Raw genomic sequence first — 19,473 nt, forward strand, 5'->3', positions numbered from 1 at the left:
CATGGTGAGTCATGGCAATGGCTGTTAAGCGGTTGCAAGTGTGGTTCAAAACTCCACGCAGACAGCATTCACTGCAATATAATATAATACAGAGCCAAAAGCAGGGTAAATGCTAGAGATCTGTTAGACGTGTCAACGTATATAGGTTAAGGCATGAGGAGTGGGGATTGGTTAGGGTATGGATAACAGGGTAAGCCAATCAGAGGCAGAATAAGGCAAAAATAAGGCTGGCCACGATGCACGTCCTGTGACATCGACGCTTCTAGCGGATCCGATCTAGCATCTACCCAAAAGCAGTCGCAGTGTGGTTACACTTCCACTTAGACAGACAGGCATTGTTCTCTATGCCCTTTTGACTGACTGACAGGCAGGAGATTGTAAGCCAAGGCAACTTTATTTCTATAGCACATTTCAGCAACAAGGCAATTCAAAGTGCTTTACATAAAACATTAAAGAGCAATTAAAGACAAAATAAAAACAGGCTAAAATAGAATAAGATACAAATACAAGAATAAAAGTTTCAGCCGTTGAGGCTTTCGTCCCTGTTTGTCACTGTGCCTGAGGAGAAACTGCTGTACTTGCGCTGTTGTTTATTTGGTTTCCATGACTTTGTGAGTGATGATGTCCTGTTGCTGTTCTAGTTGCTCACCCTCTAAGGGGAGAGAGAGCGGATGGCTGTTCACTTGAGTTTAGTGGAGCAGACAGCTTTGCAGAGTCGAGTAATTACAAGCAGTGGCGACAACAATTTAGTAATTGCAGACCGCCGCTAAGAAATGTATATTGTACACTTTAAGTTATTGATGAGTAATGAAACATCTTTCCTGCCTGTGCCAGTAAAAGGCCTGACGTGGCAGAAACAAGAGAAGCAAGAAACTATTGCGGCGCAGGAAGTAGGATTGTGTCTTTCTGACCGACTTACTGACTGACGGTCTTCCTTCCTGTTTTTCCAGGTTTGCGTATTAGACCTGAGGAAATGACACTCATCTTGGGGAGCCATGGACCGACTACGAATGTGTACATAGCCAAAATGACTGACTGTCCCTGCCTGTCCGCCACACTGCTGTAGTCCCATCAGATGCCATGGCCCGCAATTACAGCCAAATGGAGCGCTTTCTCCCTTCGTCATATGTATGTACCCACAAGGACCACACCTTCGCCACATACAGTTCTTAAGCACATGTGTCAGACATACATCAGGTCTGTATGGACACCTGTGCTGCTCTCACAGACCTGCAGGAGGAAACATTTCTCTGTTGTCACACAGTACAAACTTGTTGGACCCATCACATGCAAACCAAAACACCAGGATTCTTCTCACTTTCCTCTTTTTATCCTTTGTACCAGAATTCTGAAGATTTTTTGTTCTCTGTTGGTGTGTGCATATTGCATATGTCAGCATTTGGTGTCCTGTGGACATTGTTGTTTTAAATTTGGATTTTACTGATATCTGCAGGTTTTATATTACATGTGGGGTGGGAGAGAAGAGGGGCGGGGGGTTGAGTTATTTGTCTTTTACAATGGGTGTTGAAAGCTCTACGTTGGGAGATCCATTCATCTACGTCTTGGCAGTCTTTAAGGTTAAAAATGCAGAAGTATAGCTTAGAAAATGAAAATGTTTTTTAATTGTGTCACATCTATTTTTATTATCCCATAGGTTTGGTCCATTTTTTTTTTTTTTTTTTTTAACAAAGCATAAAGCAGTGAATCAGAGGCTGAACTGTCCTTTTGTTTTTGCAACTTTTATCCTCAGAAATGTTTTTCAGGTGTTCACAATACATCAGGTTAATACAGAGCTCTAAAGAATTCAAAACCTCTAGGCTGAAAGATAATCTTTGTAGCTGTTAAACACCATCTCAATCTCATTCTAACCGTGTGCTGGGCACAAAGACGTCAACGGCGTTGTGCAGTCAGCTTCCAAGTTTCCGTCACTGAGCTCGTCCCCGATCTGTGTCTCAAGCTTACGAATAGCAGCGGCTGTGCCCTTGTGTCAGTAGTGAGGTAACATGGCACAGAAATAGCTTGCTTTCTGGCGTCGTGCAGCTCTTGGATCTGAGAGAGAGAGAGAGAGAGAGAGAGAGAGAGAGAGATACGGGAAAACAGGCCCACAACCGCTCGCATCCATCTGATGAGAACAATTGATAGTCCTTATTATGCTTGTTTCCTCAATTAAAGGCTTTTTGCTTACCAATGCTGAATGATAATCAGACTAGACCATTCTAATTGTGTTCCTATTTCCCCTGCTTGGTCATTAGACATCAGGACATCCTCTGGAGTGTCCCTTCCTTGCTGGAGTTCATATCACACACTGTCATTTTGAGCAGTCGTTTGCAGCGTTCAGTCGGCTTAAAAACGTCCTAACTTTCACTCGGTTACATATGCAGTTTTCATGTCCAGCAAGTACACACTACAGTCCCTGCTTTGGTTTGTCGTCGTCCAGCATTAACATAAACACACACACACACACATTCTAGAGACAGGCTGCGTTCAGGCCTATGCACGCTCTTCTTTGTAGTGTTCAGAGTTGGCATTTAGAGGCAAGTATTGCTTGTTGTTTATATCTGTACTATCACAGGGGACTCTTCTATATGCCACTCGTACGCTAAGGGTGGATTTTAAAGTTACTTTTTGAAGATGCTTTAAGTCCAGTATGTGATGTTCTTCATCATAGGTTAGTGACCATGAGGATTGTTTTTTTTTTTCTTTTTTTTTTATAAAATACCATTAAACAGTCGTAGAGAAATAAAAAAAGAGCAGCCCTTTCTTTTTCTGAACTTTAGACAAATAATTGAGAAACCAGAATTGGTGCAGAAAGTGTGCAGTGGGTAAAATAAAGGTATATATCCCGTCTGCCTCATCTGGGTATATCAAAGCTAAACCAGGCCAACTTCATGGCATTCCAGAGCTCATCTTGCATCCATACTTACACACACACTCAGCACACACACACACACACACACACACACACACACATCGTCGGACGTTTCAGAGGTTTTGCTCAGAATGTTACTTGATTTAAAACATTTTGTACTCAAGCTAAAGACTATTTTGAAGTTTGCTTTAATACAGTCAGCAGTGGTTGGACTGTACCACAAAGACACTATTTCAAATGTCTATGACAGTGGAATGGTATTTTATAATGTTTTGTTTTTAGATGATAAGCTTTTTACACTGAATTCGAGTGTTTGCTATCTTGTGTTCCTACCGAAAGTACTAACGTTAATTCTATCTTTGCTATGTTGGAGAGCCCTTGAAGGTTTTGTACTTCTCAAAAATTTTGTAATTCTGATTTATTTGTAGCTACTTAACACAAAATGAACAAAAAAATATAAAATCTGGATTTAATTGTCAATGTATTATAACACAGAACATGTAAATACCAATTTGCAGATTTCTTTTTGTTGTGTTGTCTTTGCCCTCACCTATGTTGTACTCTCTTTCTCTCTCACTCACATGGTTGCAGCCCGCAGCCTTCTGATCTGACTGTTGTAATATCACTCAGATTTCAAGGTCTAGAATAAAATCTATTTTGATAATATCAATGTGTTTGCTTTTAATTTCCACGCTGCTGCACTATCACCGTTTTTGTTTATTGAAGGTAATAAAGGAATAAATGTCTTTATGTAAGAGAAGTATACACCAATATACACTGTGATATGTCAACAGAAGGACAAGACTATTTTTAGTCTTTAGCCACAAGGCTAATTGCCATGAAATTTTGTACGGACAATAATGTTTGTACTAGGGCTGGGCGATATGGACCAAAAGTCGTATCCCGATATATTTTGGCTGAATATCGATATACGATATATATCCAGATATTTTTTTCCGCGAATTGAGAGCAAATGTTCAGTCAAAGCCCAAATCAAATATGACATGTCACAAGTAGTTTCATAGAAACAGTTGCAAAATCAAATAAATAATAAACCGGTTTCTTCACCTGGTTCATGATTAAATGCTCAGCTGTTCAAATAACAATAAAATGTAAACCTAAATACTGTATAACAGGAGTACCTTTTTTGAAATCAAAGCTCCATAGGCTATTTGTGATGCGTTCCAAAGGTCAATTAAGCTTTAGATATTAATATAATCTTTGTTCAAAATGTAATGCCTCATGCCTGTAAGCCTAGGTTATAGTCCCATTCTTCCACTTGATACTGCTTCCACTTAAATAAACTTAAGATGAACTATCGACTACAAAACAAAGAAATTTATTATGATCGGTTCACAGATCTGAGTGCAAACGGAAACTTCACCCTTCTGAACTAAGAGTTTCTGCTTCAAGGTGAAGTTTAAACAGACTGAAATGTCCAGGCTCATTCCTCCACTATTTATTTCTGTATGTATTTATGCGTTACATGTAATTTTAACGGGCACTGAGTTCCAGATCCTGCAGCCGCAGACGGTCGCTGCCCCGCTGTAGCTTCTTTCCGGTCCCCTGGCCGCCGGCAAACTTAGTGGAACTTTCCGCCGATATCGATACATACAGTTCGTCCTGGACTACGTATAAGATCCTACCGATCACCACTCTGTCTTTGGCTGGTCCGATCTGGATCAGCGGGGACCGGTGCAGCAGCGGCGAAGCTGTGTTTTTGCCCGGGGAAGAGACGCTGCGGCCGGCCACGGGGCTCTCCGCCTTCCGCTGCCGCCGGAGCTCAGATTGCTGGTCGAAGGCGGCATATATAATCATAAAACACATTGTCACCTGTTAAATGTTATCCATTGCTGTTTGTTCTTTTCATTTCCTCTATCGAACATAATTAAGCAGTACAAAAGTCCGGCATCTTTAGCGTTGATCTGAATGCTTCGGCCCCCTGTTCCAAGATGGCGGCGGGTTTTGACGTATGTTTAGAACCTCACGGCGACATATATTTTGGGAGCAAGGATCACATTTGAACTATATCGATATATGCGATATGGTCTAATTCCATATCTCATTTAAAAATATATCGATATATTTGTTTATATCGATATATCGCCCAGCCCTAGTTTGTACGAGGATTAAGCCCATCTGCTTTGGTTATCCCCTGACTGTTAATCTAGCAACACCATGGACCCTATCTTGCACTCAGCGCAATTGCCTTTGTACACCGACGCATGTATCATTCCTATTTTGCACCCGACGCACAGCGGACTTTTCCCTCCACAGACGCACGTCGGTAAATTAGGGAATGTATTTGCGCTGCCGGGGGCGGTTCAGCGAAAAGAGGAGGCGTGTTCCGGCGCAAACGTTACGTGGTGCTATTTTGCAGTTTCAGAAAACAATTCCGCCACTGACCAGGAAAAACCTGGTCTAAAGTCAGCGGCGCTAGTCTAAAGTCAGTAGCGCGTTATTCAGATGCTATTTTAGGGGCACATGCTTGGCCATAATGTAGCGTGTGCACAACGCGCATACACTTCTCTCATCTACAGCAGTTCTCATTTTTGCAAACCATACATAATTACAAAGAAAAATATTACTGAAAATGCGCTTCATGTGTTTGGATAGATCAGGAGGCACTTTACAGTACGGTCCTCAAAAAGTCGCAGCATTCTTTATGGCTTGTTGTGTTTTACACATTTCCATGAATCATGGATGTGTTGATGACATAAATGAGGAAATATTAGAGGACTTAAGGAGACGTGATGTTGAACTACGGTGGGATTGGACACTACGGCGGGATCTGGTCCGGGAGTGGCAATGCGCGATGCGCTCCTGGTGGAGCGGGCGGACGGAGAAGTTGGGGGAGGAGGAAGGGGCACAACAGGTGCAGGTGGTGCGTTTGGAGGCCCACACTCCATGGCTGCAGAATCCTCTCCAGACTTGAGGAGATGCGCCCGAGAGGCCACAGCAACATCGCCACCCGGACAAGACGGGCATTTATTACTTTGCCGCATCCCGGACAGCTCCCGCTGGCGTGCGCCAGGAAAATCCGCCGTCATAATAGCAATCCGCCATGGAACAAGCGCCCTGCTCTTAAAGGGAATGTGAGATGACGCTCTGATTGGTTATTTTCACGTTACGCCCAAACCACACGTAGCTACTTCAGACCAACCCATTTAAGATTTGCGTCGGGCGCAAGACTCACAAAGCTAATTGCGTTTTGCGTTTCATACTTGCGTTTCAGATCGTTAAAATAGGGCCCCATGAGTTTTACATTTATTTTCGAGTTAAATGTTTTGCCAATTATATGATTGATAGCAATCAAATTTGGTACCGAAATTCCCCTTCAGGATGAATTGTTACAACATTGGTGATCCTTTAATTTAGGATCTCACGCCATCACCAGGTCAATTGGCAAATGTTAGCATGCTTACAGGCTAAACTAAGATGGTGAACATTATACCTGTTAGCATGTCAGTGTGTGCTTGTTAGCATCCTGATCTTAGCATTTAGCTTAAAAAGCACCGCTGTGCCAAAGGTCAGCCTCGCAAAGCTGCTGGTATGGCTGTAGGCTCTTTAGTCCTGTTGAAATTATGTATAAGAGGAAACAACCACTACAAGTAACCACCTCTGCTGTTATACCAACAAATTCAATAGAATAAAGGTGCTTTCACAGTCGCAGCATTTTCAAATGTCACTTAGGGGGCTTTCACACCTGCAAGTCCGGACCAAGGTTCATGTTTCATTACAGCAACTACTAACTCTTAATAACTCCACGTACATCATGTTAATATTGCATTGACGTAGACAATTAATAAATCCAAAACTATTTGTGGAAAAAAACAGTAATTATCAACTGAAAGCAAGTTCTGCAAGCATGAGTGTATTTCTGTAAGAAAGTGTGCACACAAGCTTAACATACCTCTTTTTTATTTTTTTACACTTTCCTTGAAAAATCCCATGATGCGTTAGTCATGTGCTCAGCAGGACCTGACTGTCATGTACTGTAGTCTCCTACATCTGTGACCTCCTGACAAGCATTTCTTATAATCAGGTCACTCAGTATATTTTTAGATATTAATCTACTGTAGCAGTCAGTTGCCAAACTCTCAGGTGAAATTCTGGGCTGCTGCATTGAATAAGGTTTGACTGTCTAGAGGCTGCTTGTTTGTCTCAGTCTGCACTGAATGGACATTTTCACACACTATTGAGCTACCTGAGTTTTTTTTATATACACACTGACAAAATCTATAACCACATTAAGGCATGAAAATACCCTAACTGGGTTGACTAATTAGTCACGTAATGGTCAAAATAAGTGTAGTGGTAAATGTCAGTCTGTATAAAGCCATAAACATCACACAGTGAACCAGATGCGAAGGATGTTTATTTAAAGGAGACCTATATGCTTTTCTGCATTTTCTATATATGTATCTATATGTATTCAATGTGAGATGTTTATCTTAAATGTGGCTAAAGCTTCAACTAATGCTGTAAACGAATGTAGAAGTAATCCCTGTAAGCAAAAACCTTTAGATTTCAGACCGTTCAGAACGCTCCACTTCCAACAGTTTTTTCTTCTTAAGCTTACGTCAACTCGTGCCGGATTTCTTTACATGCTCTGATGATACATGATCTGATCCAGGTACAGTACTGCAGTGTTAACATTTGCTACATGTAGCCAAATGGTAATGTCAAAGTAAAGCTGTAATCTTAGGTGCAGACGTTAATTTCGGATCACATTCCTGCTGGAACATGATCTTGTTTGATTGTGTAGTTTTTTGTTGTAGAAGCTTTTATTGGTGGACAGAGCTGCTATATTTCGTTACAGTTGTTCCCCCGGCTGCAATGACGGACGGTACAGAGCTTAAGGAACAGAGCGTCTCAGACATAGGGTGAACCACAGACTGTAAAAATAATTGACGTAGCAACAGTGACATCACCCATTGGTTTGTGGACTACCATTTTGAAGCCTTGAGGTTGGCAATTTGGCCGTCCACATCTTTTTTTTTAATCGGTATGTGACGATTTTTGGACGAAAGGGTGGAGCTGGGTTGGATGATGCGGCCAAGTCAGTCTCTTATATGGTTTTAATGGCACTGCGCTAATCTAAACCATAAAGAGGGAAAGTTGTTGATTTTCAAGCAGCTAAAGTCATCTGGTGGAGTTTTACCAGCGATAAACACTGACCTCTGGGTACTGGCGCCATTCATCTGCATCTGCACAAATTTCCATTAATTCATCCAATTAACGCTAGCGCTAGCTTGGTTTGCTAGGTGCTACCGAACGCTGAACAAGACATTTTAAGGTGACCAAAATGTTCCAATTAACTTGAGTGTTAAAACACAGTGAGACAGTCAAGCTTTATGGGTCTCCTTTAAACCAACAGCTACATGGCTGACAGTGGTGGGAAAAGCATCATTTTGAGGTGACAAAAATGTCTCAAATTAACAATTAGGAATTAACATAATTAAAGGTATTCTAAGCGATGTCACGCGTTTTTTAGGCTACAACATTTTTTGTCACCTACAGCAAACCTCACTATCCGCAAGCTGCCGGTCCCCTAAACACGCAGTGCGTGAAGCACAGAAGGGAGGGGACGGGATGAGGAGGAGGGAGGAGCGAGCTAGTCTTCGTTTTGTTTGAAAATACTTTGAACGTCAACAAGAAGTAACGTCACCCAACATCGCTTAGAGCACCTTTAATTAAAGCTGGAGTGCAGAACTTTTGTCTCCCCCTCTGGCATTGAGAGTTATTACACAAACACTGTCAACGTGCTTATGAAAAGCAGTGGGATTTATAATAATGCCGCGTCACTGCAGTCTCTCCCCCCTACTGTTGTCTCTCTACATACTACTCTACTGTTATCTTTCTACATACCTGCCTGTCAAGGTATTGTGTAATAGCCCTCCGCGTACTGCTCATGTAAAGAGGTTGTGGAGTTAATTACCTACTCGAGTACAAACAAGCTGTATCAGCATCCTTCCTGTGCAACAGTGTGGGAATGACACCGCAGATAGGAGACACCTCAACGGTATACTGAGCAGTGTTGCCAACTTGGCGATGATTTGGCGTAATCACAGTCCACGGCACTTCTGCGAACAGGCCGGGTTCTCTCTTTCCCTCTCTTCTTGCGCTTTGAGCAGCAAGCGGTCAGCTGACACAGCCTCTGTGCTTCATGCATATCAGCGCATGGTGTCATCTGGCGACTTTTAGTGACTTTTGGAGCTAGTGCTAGCTACTTTTGTTGGAAAAGAGTTGGCAACACTGATAACACTTACATACATTAAATACAGCGAGCTCCCCCTGGCAGTAATAAGCTTAATCAGAATTGTGTGAACTCGTGACAAGGGCTTGAATGTCACAGACATTCATTCATGTATGAAAATTCCACACTTTAATTACCAACAATAAACAGCAAAACTTTATTTTACAATAAACTAATATGTAAATGTGAATTCTCACCTCAGTTCCTTAAAACTACTGCTAAAAAGACATTTGTTACCAAGAAGTCTACAGTCATGCTAGCGCCTCTTTAATGCTTTACCATAGCACAGTGGTGCTTTGAGGTAAATACTAATGTCAGCTGCTAGCATACTCATAATGACAATGCTAACATGCTGCTGTTTAGCAGGTATACTATTTATCATGTTCACCATCTTAGTTTAGCATGTTGGCATGCTAACATTTGCTAATTAGCACTAAACAAAACTAAAAGCACAGCTGAGGCTGATGGAATATAAAAGTATTGGACAAATTAACCATTCAAATTTTGAGCACATGATGGCGCTAGATGACATGCTAAGGGTAACATGATTCTCTAAACAAAATGTAATGGTAATAATATGTCCAAAAGTTGTTGAGACATTCACTTTAAGTGATCATATTATGCTTTTTGGCTTTTCCCCTTTTCTGTATCGTGTTATATATCTTTTTTTGTGCACGTTATAGGTTTACAAAGTGAAAAAGCCCAAAGTCCACCACAAAGGGACTTACCATCTCCAACAGAAAACACTGTTCACAAACTGTTCCAAACAGCTCTATTGTAGTCCAGCCTTTACTTCCATGACGAACGTGCGTGACTTTGTAACACACGTTATAATGCTCACCTAGCTGCTAGCGTGGCACTTACCTAGGTGACTCCCAACAAAGATTGAACAGAAGTGCGATGCCTCACTCTAGCTAAAACAGAGAGCTCAACACACTAATGCACAGCAATGTGCATTACAACAAAAATATGTTAAACCATGTAAACCTATTCTGGTACAACCTCTAAATACAATTATGAACCTGAAAATGAGCATAATATGAGCACTATAAAACAACAAATGTCGCCAGGGAAAAGTCAAAAACCACCAGAATACATCATCTGGGAACCATGAATGTCCAAATGTTGGGCCAATTCCTCTAGTATCTGTTGAGGTATTTTACTGGATAACTGAAAATGTTTTCCACCGTATGGTATGGCTCTGCTCGATGACTCACTTATTTTGTACCAGTACTTTTCTCTTTTAATGTACCCCTTTCCTTTAGGCTGGAAAATAAAACATTAACCAGCAATAATAGATACGGAACATGTCCCTCCAAGACACTTTTTTTGTGGATCATTTTAAAATATATCTATCATCCCGCCTTTTTGGGGTGTCGCCAATGCAGAGCATAAAGATGAGACATAGAGGGCAGGCCTTCCTTTCATAATTTTCTGCCCCTCTCTCTACAAGCACCACCCACCCACAAAGACTGCAGACCACCTCCACACTGTTAGAGGAAAAGGAAGGTGGGAGGGGATTGAGAAGAACCACGGAAACCAGCACAAAAGTAATTTACAGTCTACACAGAGGGCAAAGGGAGGATCAGAAAAAAGGATTGGTGGCTGCTTCTGACAAGCTTTTCACCTCATGTCATCTTAAGGAAAAGTGAACTTAAAGCAGAGAGGAGGATCTGTGCAGCAGAGAAGAAGACTCAAGAAAGGAGACTGTTGCTTGGATTCACACACATAGTTTCCTTTTTGCCGGTGAGTGATCAAGTCAAGTGATTTAATGTATATGTTCCTCTCTTCCTCTGTGTGTTTCAAATCTATTTATATAAATGCTGACTTTGGAAATATGCTAGAGGGGTGGTTCACTTTTACGACGCTTGTAGAGCTGTAATAATTACAAATGTTGCTGTAAAATGAATTATCTCAGACAAAATTGCGGTTAACAAGAAAATTGTCTCTTTCGGTCAGTTGTAAAAAAATATGTATTTATTTATTACTTTTTTAAATAAATTAAAGTTTTAAACGAATCCCAGGATATGTCTTTTGGTTTCATAACAAGTCATGTGACCCAGACAAGTTCACAGCCTATGAAGTAAACAACACCTTAAATTGTTTTTGTAACTGTATCCCCCTGTATCATGTTTGTTGCTAGGAACGTGTATGGGGTCATTAATTGCGATTAAACAAAGAAATGGCGATTATGTAAAAAAAAAAAGAAAAAATTGTTCCAGGCCTAGACGCTTGTTTTAGATGCAGTTGAGACAGATGGGTGGGGATCAGTACTTGTATTTGTGCTCGGTGTTGTACATAGTAGTACAGCACTTGGATAGAGTGAGTGACCGCAGAACAAACTCTTAACAGGACATGATGTTGGCAACATCTTCAGTCAATAATCTAAAGTCATTTTAAGAAACTACTTGTTACCATTGTGCACTGAAGCCATTACCAGACACAGACAATAATAAATAATAATTATCTTACGAAAACTGTAAAGAAATATTAAAAATACAGAAAATTTCAAAGTAGTACAGACTAGCACATAAAATCCTATGCTGGAAAAAGGCCAGGCTTATTATGCACAGTAAAATGTTTGGCTGATGACACTTTGCACCTGTCATATAAAAGAACTTGCTGTGCTTAAAGCGTTCAATAATTCAAGAACTTGTTTTTCCAGAAAAAAAGTCTCTGTTACTAGCCTTGGACTGTTTTTTAACTACTTCCCACTGGAGAAATAGTCTCTGAGAAAATTATTTTTATTATTATTATTTGGATTATCTGGAGTAACAGGGACATTGTTTCTAGAAAAAGGTGTTGCTATTAGGGATACACCGATCAGACTTTTTCAGTCCCAATACCGATGCCTGGGCTTAGTGTATCTGTCGATACCCGATACTGATCTGATACCGTTGTTGAATTATTAATACATTGTTTACCTTCCAGCTTGTACCTTCCTTCCACCATGTGGAAGAGACTAAAGGCACCAGACTTTCCTAACTAAGACAAAATAACATAGATGCAATGTATTGAATTCTTATTTATTTGTACACTCAACTCTTCCAGCATGCGACACACGTGCGACAGAGGGGAAAAAAACTAACAAAACTGTTATTTAACAGTTATTTTGTCAATATCGGGACTGATATCCAATCTTATTATCGGATCGGTGCAACCCTAGTTGCTATTGAATGCTTTTTAAATGCTTTTAGCATTGTGCATGGAGTAAAAGCAGAAATCACAAAACCTGCACACAAAAACCCTAAACTATCCGCATGGTTAGAGAATTCTAGAGCGCACAAAAACATCACAACATATCAAAATAATGTATCACTAATTTGATTATGTATTAAAATAAAATACAAAATACCGGTATGGGAAAGAAAGTTAAACGAGTCATTTGTAATTTGAAAATACAAATTATTTAAATACATTCTATACAACCTGATATCACATTTCAGGCATTTAGTGCCCCTCCCCCACGCTCCCCACCTACTTTGAAAAGATGAGCTCTGCTAATTCCCCACATCATAGATTTGAAGTGGCTAATCAGGATATCTTGGGGAGGCTGCAAATCCAAGTGTGCATGCTGGCTGGTTTCTGTCAGTCAAAGCGACTACTGACTGACAGTGAACAGCCAATTGAAATGCAATTAAAATTCATTAAAAATCCATTGCTGACATGAGGAGAAACTCGTAAGATGTAACTAACTGAACAGTTAAGCCGTGGGGATGCATTAGTTCTTTCAAATGACAATAAGACTGAGCATTTAGCAGATGGCTTCTTCAGGAGCGATACATGTAAGTGCAGTGGAATAAGTACATTTTTAAGATCTCCAACTTTACAAGCAACCAATTCAACGATTGCAAAAGACCCATAACAGCGCCATTACAGCAGACTATGGCACAATACAAAATAGCAGAAGAGAAAGAGAGAAGCACTTCCTCCCCTTGACACCAACAATTTCAAAAAAAAGTATTCTCCTTTGTGTGCCACCTAACTATGCAGCCCAGGAGAACAAATGAAATACGATAGTTCACAGTGAGTGAGTTGCTAGACCTGACACGGCATGTCCCGCGACTCATGAGGTAGTTTAAACCTTGGGGAAAACACAATCTCTTAAAGTATTTTGTTACAAATTACTCACTTTTTTTGTTCAGCAAAATACAAATGACAAAATACTCAAATATAATTAAATACATATTTTAAATACATTTAATAGAAATACTGCCCATCTCTGAGCAAAGGAAAGTGCAAAAAAAAAAAAATAATTCTAGCAATTTGGGTGTACCAACCCTTTAATGTGATGTATGACCAGTTGTCTTGCCCCATGACATGCTCATCAACATCCCTTATACTCTCATGTACATTCAGTATGTTACACATGTAGGCCACAGTCCAGCAGGTATGGATACTTATCTCCTGATTAGCCAGTATAAAGCCATCACCTTTTGGTAAATCACTGACAAGAGTAAGTATTTATTATTTAACTAATATATGCATTGTAACAGGTAGGCTGCAAAGTAATCTATGTGGCCCAGCCTGCATAAGAGTACTATATAACAAAGTTTGTGTTACAGTAGGTGTTATCTGTGTAGAAGCAGGAGGCTGATGTAAAACCAGAGGTGAGGCAGAGTTTCTCATTATCAGGCAGAGAGAAAAGAGAGCCATTCTAAGCCAGTGACCCCATTAGGCACAGGCCATCCAATGATGTTTAAAAAGCTCTCGGGGTGCGGTGGGAGTCCCAGGCCCCGGGCCCATCATGATCCCCACTCGCTTTTAGCCCAGGCCCGCCCGGAAGCAGGTTATTCTCGTCCTGCATTGTGCTGCCGAGCTTGTCTGACGCTGTCCATTGTGTCCGAAAGCTTTCCATGACTCTCAGCGATTTCAGTGGGTCTGCACCTTAAACCCCTCCATTATGGACTGGCTTGCATTGCCACATTTGCTGTGTTGGCTTTTGTATTCAGTCGACCCTTCCCTTTCACACTTTCGCACCCCCGACTTTTGAATTTTCAGCTAACGTTACTACTCTTGCACAGGAACACTGAAAACGGAAAAAAAAAGCGGATGTAGCCAAATTCAGTTCCAACCACAACAAGGTCGCCGTTTAACATAGTTTCAGTTGCTAGAAACAGTGTCAATGTTCTGAGCATGCACTCTTTCTCTCTGCCTGACTGATAAATGAGAGTACTTTGTTTTCTGAAAGAAATTTATTTTATTGAATCAAAATGTTTATAGTATTTATTTCCATTGACATCCTGGGGGGATTAATAGTTTAAATTGATGGCAGAATGATCATCTATTTATGACCATTACAAATGGTGCTACACATGAGACAGCCCTTCATAAAAATATATATGCTTGTGGCCGGGCTGGCTCAGTGGGTAGAGCAGGCACACATATACTGGGAGGTTTATACCTCGACGCAGAGGTCCAGGGTTCGAATCCGACCTGTGACAATTTCCTGCATGTCTTCCCCCTCTCTCTCACCTAGCTGTCCTGTCAAAATTAAAGGTGGAAAAGCCAAAAATAAACCAACTTAACATGCGTAAAACTTTTTATGAACATAAAAAAATTCAACTAAGACAATGTGTCCCTGAACCAAGGATAGCCAAAATCAAAAGTTACAGGGAAGACCTCCTCCTCCCTCATGTGGTTCCTTCCTGCAGGCTCATCCTGACATGACCCTCCAGCATGATAATGCCACGAGCCATACCGCTCGTTCTGTGCGCAATTTTCATTGAGCACATCTGGGACCTGTTGGATCCGAGGGTAAGGGCGAGAACCATGCCGGAAGAGTAGGGTAAGAGTAGGGTAACATCTCACAACAAGAACTGGCAAACCTGGTGCAATCCATGAGGAGGAGGTGTACTGCAGTACTGGTGGCCACACTGTGACTTTTGATTTTGACCATCCTTTGTTCAGGGACACACATTTTTCCATTTCTGTTAGTCACATGTCTAGTTGAATTTTTTTATGTTCATACAAAGTTTTACGCATGTTAAGTTGGCTGAAAATAAAAGCAGTTAAAAGTGAGAGGACGTTTCTTTTTTTGCTGAGTATATATATGCTTATATGCTATATACCCAACATATTAGAACAATCAAAAAGCTTCTAAATGAGGAAGATAATGGCGAAGCAGACATTACGAAATCAAATCCTCGCCAAACTCTGTCACTATAGTAAGTGTGCTCTCTCTTCTCGGTACTTTAGGACGACTTCACGGGTGAAAAATGAATCTTCAGCTGTTGGGTGACTGTGTGAGTGATTCTGCTGCGATGGGAGGACTTTTCCCAGCAGACCCAGTGACTCCCACCGCCACCTTTGCCTCCTGCTAAATGTGGAAAGCCTAGGATGGAAGACCCACCAAGTGCTGCTCTGAGGCACTGGAACAACACTCTCAACCTCAACCATCTCGCCTCCTCCTTCGCGCACACTTGCACAACCAGCTGCTTCACCGCCATCCCCAACCAGACAGTGGCCACCGTCACCGGGTGACAAGATTCCAGGATGTTTGTAAATTTCCGCCGGATACGAAAATGCCAGTGTGTGCAGTTGATGACCACCTGCCTGGTGCTGTCAGTGGTGATGGTTTGCTGGGAGCAGCTGGACAACAGCGTCGTCAGCCACGTGAAGTCCTACTCCTATCGCTACCTGGTCAACAGCTTCACCTACATTAACAGGAGCCTTACTATCTCACATGAGCAGGCCAGAAGCTTCAGCAACTTCAGCTACCTGCTGGACCACCCGGATAAGTGCGCCGGCAAGGACGTCCTCCTCCTCCTCTTTGTCAAAACATCCCCAGAGAACATTAAGAGGCGAAACGCCATCCGATCCACCTGGGGTAATGAGACCTACATCCAAAACACCCTGGGAGTGACAGTCAAGGTGGTGTTCGCCTTAGGAGCGCCTCGGACCAAGAAGGAGGAGCCCTCATGGAGCAAGAAGAGCGGTTTTCAGCAGCAGCTCATCCACGAGGACCGTCTCCATGGTGATTTGATCCAACAAGACTTTTTAGACTCCTTCCACAACCTGACCCTGAAGCTGATCCTGCAGTTCCACTGGATGCACAGCCGCTGTGCACATGCCCGCTTCCTCATGACCGCTGACGACGACATCTTCGTCCACATGCCCAACCTGGTGAGCTACCTGCAGGACATGAGCAGCAGAGGCGTCGCAGACTTTTGGGTTGGTCGAGTGCACAAAGGGGCGCCGCCAATCCGCAGCAAAGACAGCAAGTACTACGTGCCCTATGAGATGTACCAGTGGTTGTCGTACCCTGACTACACAGCTGGGGCCGGGTACGTCGTCTCCAGGGACGTGGCTGACAAAATATACCAAGCCACGCTGACCCTGAACGCCTCTCTTTACATAGACGATGTGTTCATGGGCATCTGTGCCAATGCCGCCGGTGTGTCACCCCAGGAGCATGTCTATTTCTCAGGTGAGGGCAAAGCACCCTACCACCAGTGTATCTACGACCAGATGATGACCTCACACGGTCATGTGGAGGATATCTATGACCTGTGGAAGGCAGCGACCCACCCGCAGGTGAAGCAGAAGACCTCTGGACTCATAGGGAGGCTGTACTGCACAGTTGTGAAAATGGCTCTCCTTTGTAAACCATACTATTTCAACACCTACCCTTGTAAAGCAGCCTTTTTGTAGGGGAACGTGAGATTTGTGTGCGTGTGACAGAGAGAGCGAGGGAGTGTGTCATGGTCATAGTGAAAGGAAGATCATCGCTGCGAATATTACCTCAGTCCTTTCAGTCTTGACACCCGTGTCAAAGCACTGGAGTGTATGTTCTGTTTCCAGAGGCAAAGAGACCAGAGGATTCATGTTTGTCGTCAATGACAGCTAGTCTTGGTGGTTTAATAAGTTAATAACAGTGGCTTTGCATTGACCGCAGAATGTGTTTGATTAAGAGAGTACTTCCTCTTTGCCTTGGACTTTATTTCCACTACTGTGACACACAAAAGGGTTGCCAAAACATTGAAAAACAACAGAACATTTTCTTAACACAAGGTTCACCTCTCCCACTGGCGTTTACGTATTTCATTATCTTAATAGAGACAGAGCGCATTTAAGTCCCACCCACACCGGAGCGGGAAAACAGTGTAAATGTCAACTGTCAATTCCGTCTGCTAACAAACAGCAGAAAAATGGCTTAAACCTGCTGTGAGGTGGGTTGCACTAACAACAGGGTAAAGAACCAAGAACTAAATTTGTATGTATATTTGTAAAAAAAAAAAGTTTTCAACAAGAAAAGAGATTAGAAAACATATCAGTTGTCAGTTTTAGGCTAACTATATTTCTGTAAATTAGGCTAAAGCATTTTGACAGTATGCAACTTGTGTTATAGTTGAATGTGGATAAATCAGAAAGCTATGCAGTATAGAGAGGTGAAGTCCGGTGGACCCCTTATTTCGTAAAAAAATATGTACAGTAATGAACGAGGAGAGACATTTTTTTTTTTTTATCCCGTTTCAGCCATGAATTACACATATGATGTACGTCACCTTGCTTGCTGCTCAGCTTGCTCGCAAACAAGCTAGCTTAGCTATGTTAACACAACACACACATAGACAGTTAAATAAATGGACCAACAGATCCTGTTGCTCTGGACAGAGATCAGTGAAGGATATTAGAAGCACTTTCCGGTGAGGAAACTGCGCAGCCTCCAACTGAGCTTGAAGACGTAAATGTGACGTGAGCAACCTGTCTGAAAGTTGTAAGTCTTCTGCTAGCTGTGCCAAGAGAAATCTCAATCATTCCCAATCTTACAGAGATGGAGAGCGTAGGTATATGTAAGGAGATAACATAGGCACAGGCTATTATTGCTAACTAAAATGATAGTTAACATCAGTTATTCAATTTAAACAGCTAATGTAAGTCCAAACTGCCTGCGAGCTTCTCCTGTATCATACAGTAATTCCTCTACTATGCGACAGTAAGTCGCGTGGTTATGATACAATCGTTAGCCTATTTTTACAAAAACGTCTGCTACGGCGCCATAACGTGAGATACAAGGTAATGGAGCCTTTTACACACTGTCGTGTTTCTTTAGAATAGACACTGGAAAAATAAAATCTTTAAACGCTTATCTTATCTTGTCTTTTTATTAGCCAGGAAGTGAGAGACTAGCAAGATCCGCTGCTCGTTTGAGTAACGTTACATCCCGGTATGAAACACACAGGCATCGTAGCTTCAGCGAGACGTCACATATGCGACTGTGAAGTGTGTAGTCTAATTACGTATTTTCACAGTCTTTTACTTCAACAGTTTTACGATAAATTTAGACTTTCTTGACTTGCAAAATTATCTTTTAAATTGATTAACGTCATATGTGTAATTCATGGTTTAATTCAAACGGGATCAAATAATTATTTGTCTTTCGCCATTCACTACCCTTTCTAAACAAAATCATGAACATATTTTTTTCCGAAATTGGGTCCCATGGTGGTCCACCTGGGATTTCACCTCTCTATTATATTTGCAGGTGCCTTAGCTTGCTAACACATAGCTAACATTAGCTTACTAACATAACTTGTCCTCTCTGGTAGACATAGGTTGCTTAAATAATCATTTGACATGCTTAAATATAATGTTTTTTGCTAGCTACAGGCACTTTGTTAACGTTTCAGCCCTTGGTTGCATATTGTGGTGCCGATTGTTTTTCCCTCTGGTGGGCGTGGCTTTTAGAGTATGATGCGTTGCGTTCTGTCTCTATAGTGATGTGTCACATCTAAAAATGTCTCCATGTGATGAAGTGCAAAATTCCTCCACAGTGAAGTAGAATAGATGTGTAACTAAGAAGACTTTACAAGAAGTTCCTGTGCTGAAAATGAAAAAATGAGCAAAGTGTGGGCTCTAAATTGAATATTTTCTTGTTATGAGATTTCTTTTGTAATAAGATGAATAAAAAAGGTTTTTTAATGAAATAAAATCTCCCAACTGAAAGTCGGTGTTTCTTTTAATTATTCTTATAATTATTATACATTATCATATCAGTTTGTTGGCCAGGAAACATGAAAACAAGAAATACTCAATTAGGAAAGACTGAAGCGGTTTGACTGTGCAACTCTTTCAACGGTTTCAAGGGCACCAGCACATCACGACAACAATTTCATTACTTTGGTTAAAACAACAACAACAACAACACTAACTGTGCAGTGTGAACCAGATATTTTACAATAATTGTCTAATGAATTAAATTCTCTAAACATTCTCCAACTCTGCTGGTTACTGTCACTACCCAAAATGAGCAGAGTGCAGCTTTGAGTTGCGCATGCTCAGATTTAAACGGTTTACGGCATAACGTGTCATACCCGATGTTAGCCGAGTCAGACCATAGACA

The 19,473-nt window shown here is 41.5% G+C and overlaps 2 protein-coding genes across 4 annotated transcripts in view; both read left to right on the forward strand.

Annotated features, from left to right (window-relative positions):
* The window catches only part of LOC120568540 (F-box-like/WD repeat-containing protein TBL1XR1), a 30,224-nt gene extending 26,689 nt beyond the window's left edge, over positions 1-3,535 (forward strand). For all 3 annotated transcript variants that reach the window (XM_039816111.1, XM_039816109.1, XM_039816110.1), the window contains exon 16: positions 951-3,535. In XM_039816111.1, the coding sequence (XP_039672045.1) occupies positions 951-977 (27 nt within the window). In that variant the 3' untranslated portion in view covers positions 978-3,535. The remainder of the gene's footprint in view (positions 1-950) is intronic.
* A 7,032-nt stretch (positions 3,536-10,567) lies between these two features.
* b3gnt5b (UDP-GlcNAc:betaGal beta-1,3-N-acetylglucosaminyltransferase 5b) lies at positions 10,568-17,085 on the forward strand. The gene is made up of 2 exons (XM_039816671.1): positions 10,568-10,874; positions 15,327-17,085. The coding sequence occupies exon 2, from the start codon at positions 15,624-15,626 to the stop codon at positions 16,779-16,781; it is 1,158 nt and encodes a 385-aa protein (XP_039672605.1). The 5' UTR covers positions 10,568-10,874; positions 15,327-15,623; the 3' UTR covers positions 16,782-17,085.
* The last annotated feature ends 2,388 nt before the right edge of the window (positions 17,086-19,473 follow it).

Source organism: Perca fluviatilis, chromosome 11 (genome assembly GCF_010015445.1).
Source record: "Perca fluviatilis chromosome 11, GENO_Pfluv_1.0, whole genome shotgun sequence".
NCBI classification, from domain to species: Eukaryota; Metazoa; Chordata; class Actinopteri; order Perciformes; family Percidae; genus Perca; species Perca fluviatilis.

What these genes read in the sequence shown, in the direction of transcription:
- b3gnt5b (XM_039816671.1), top strand. Translation starts at nt 15,624, where the DNA reads ATGTTTGTAAATTTCCGCCGGATACGAAAATGCCAGTGTGTGCAGTTG.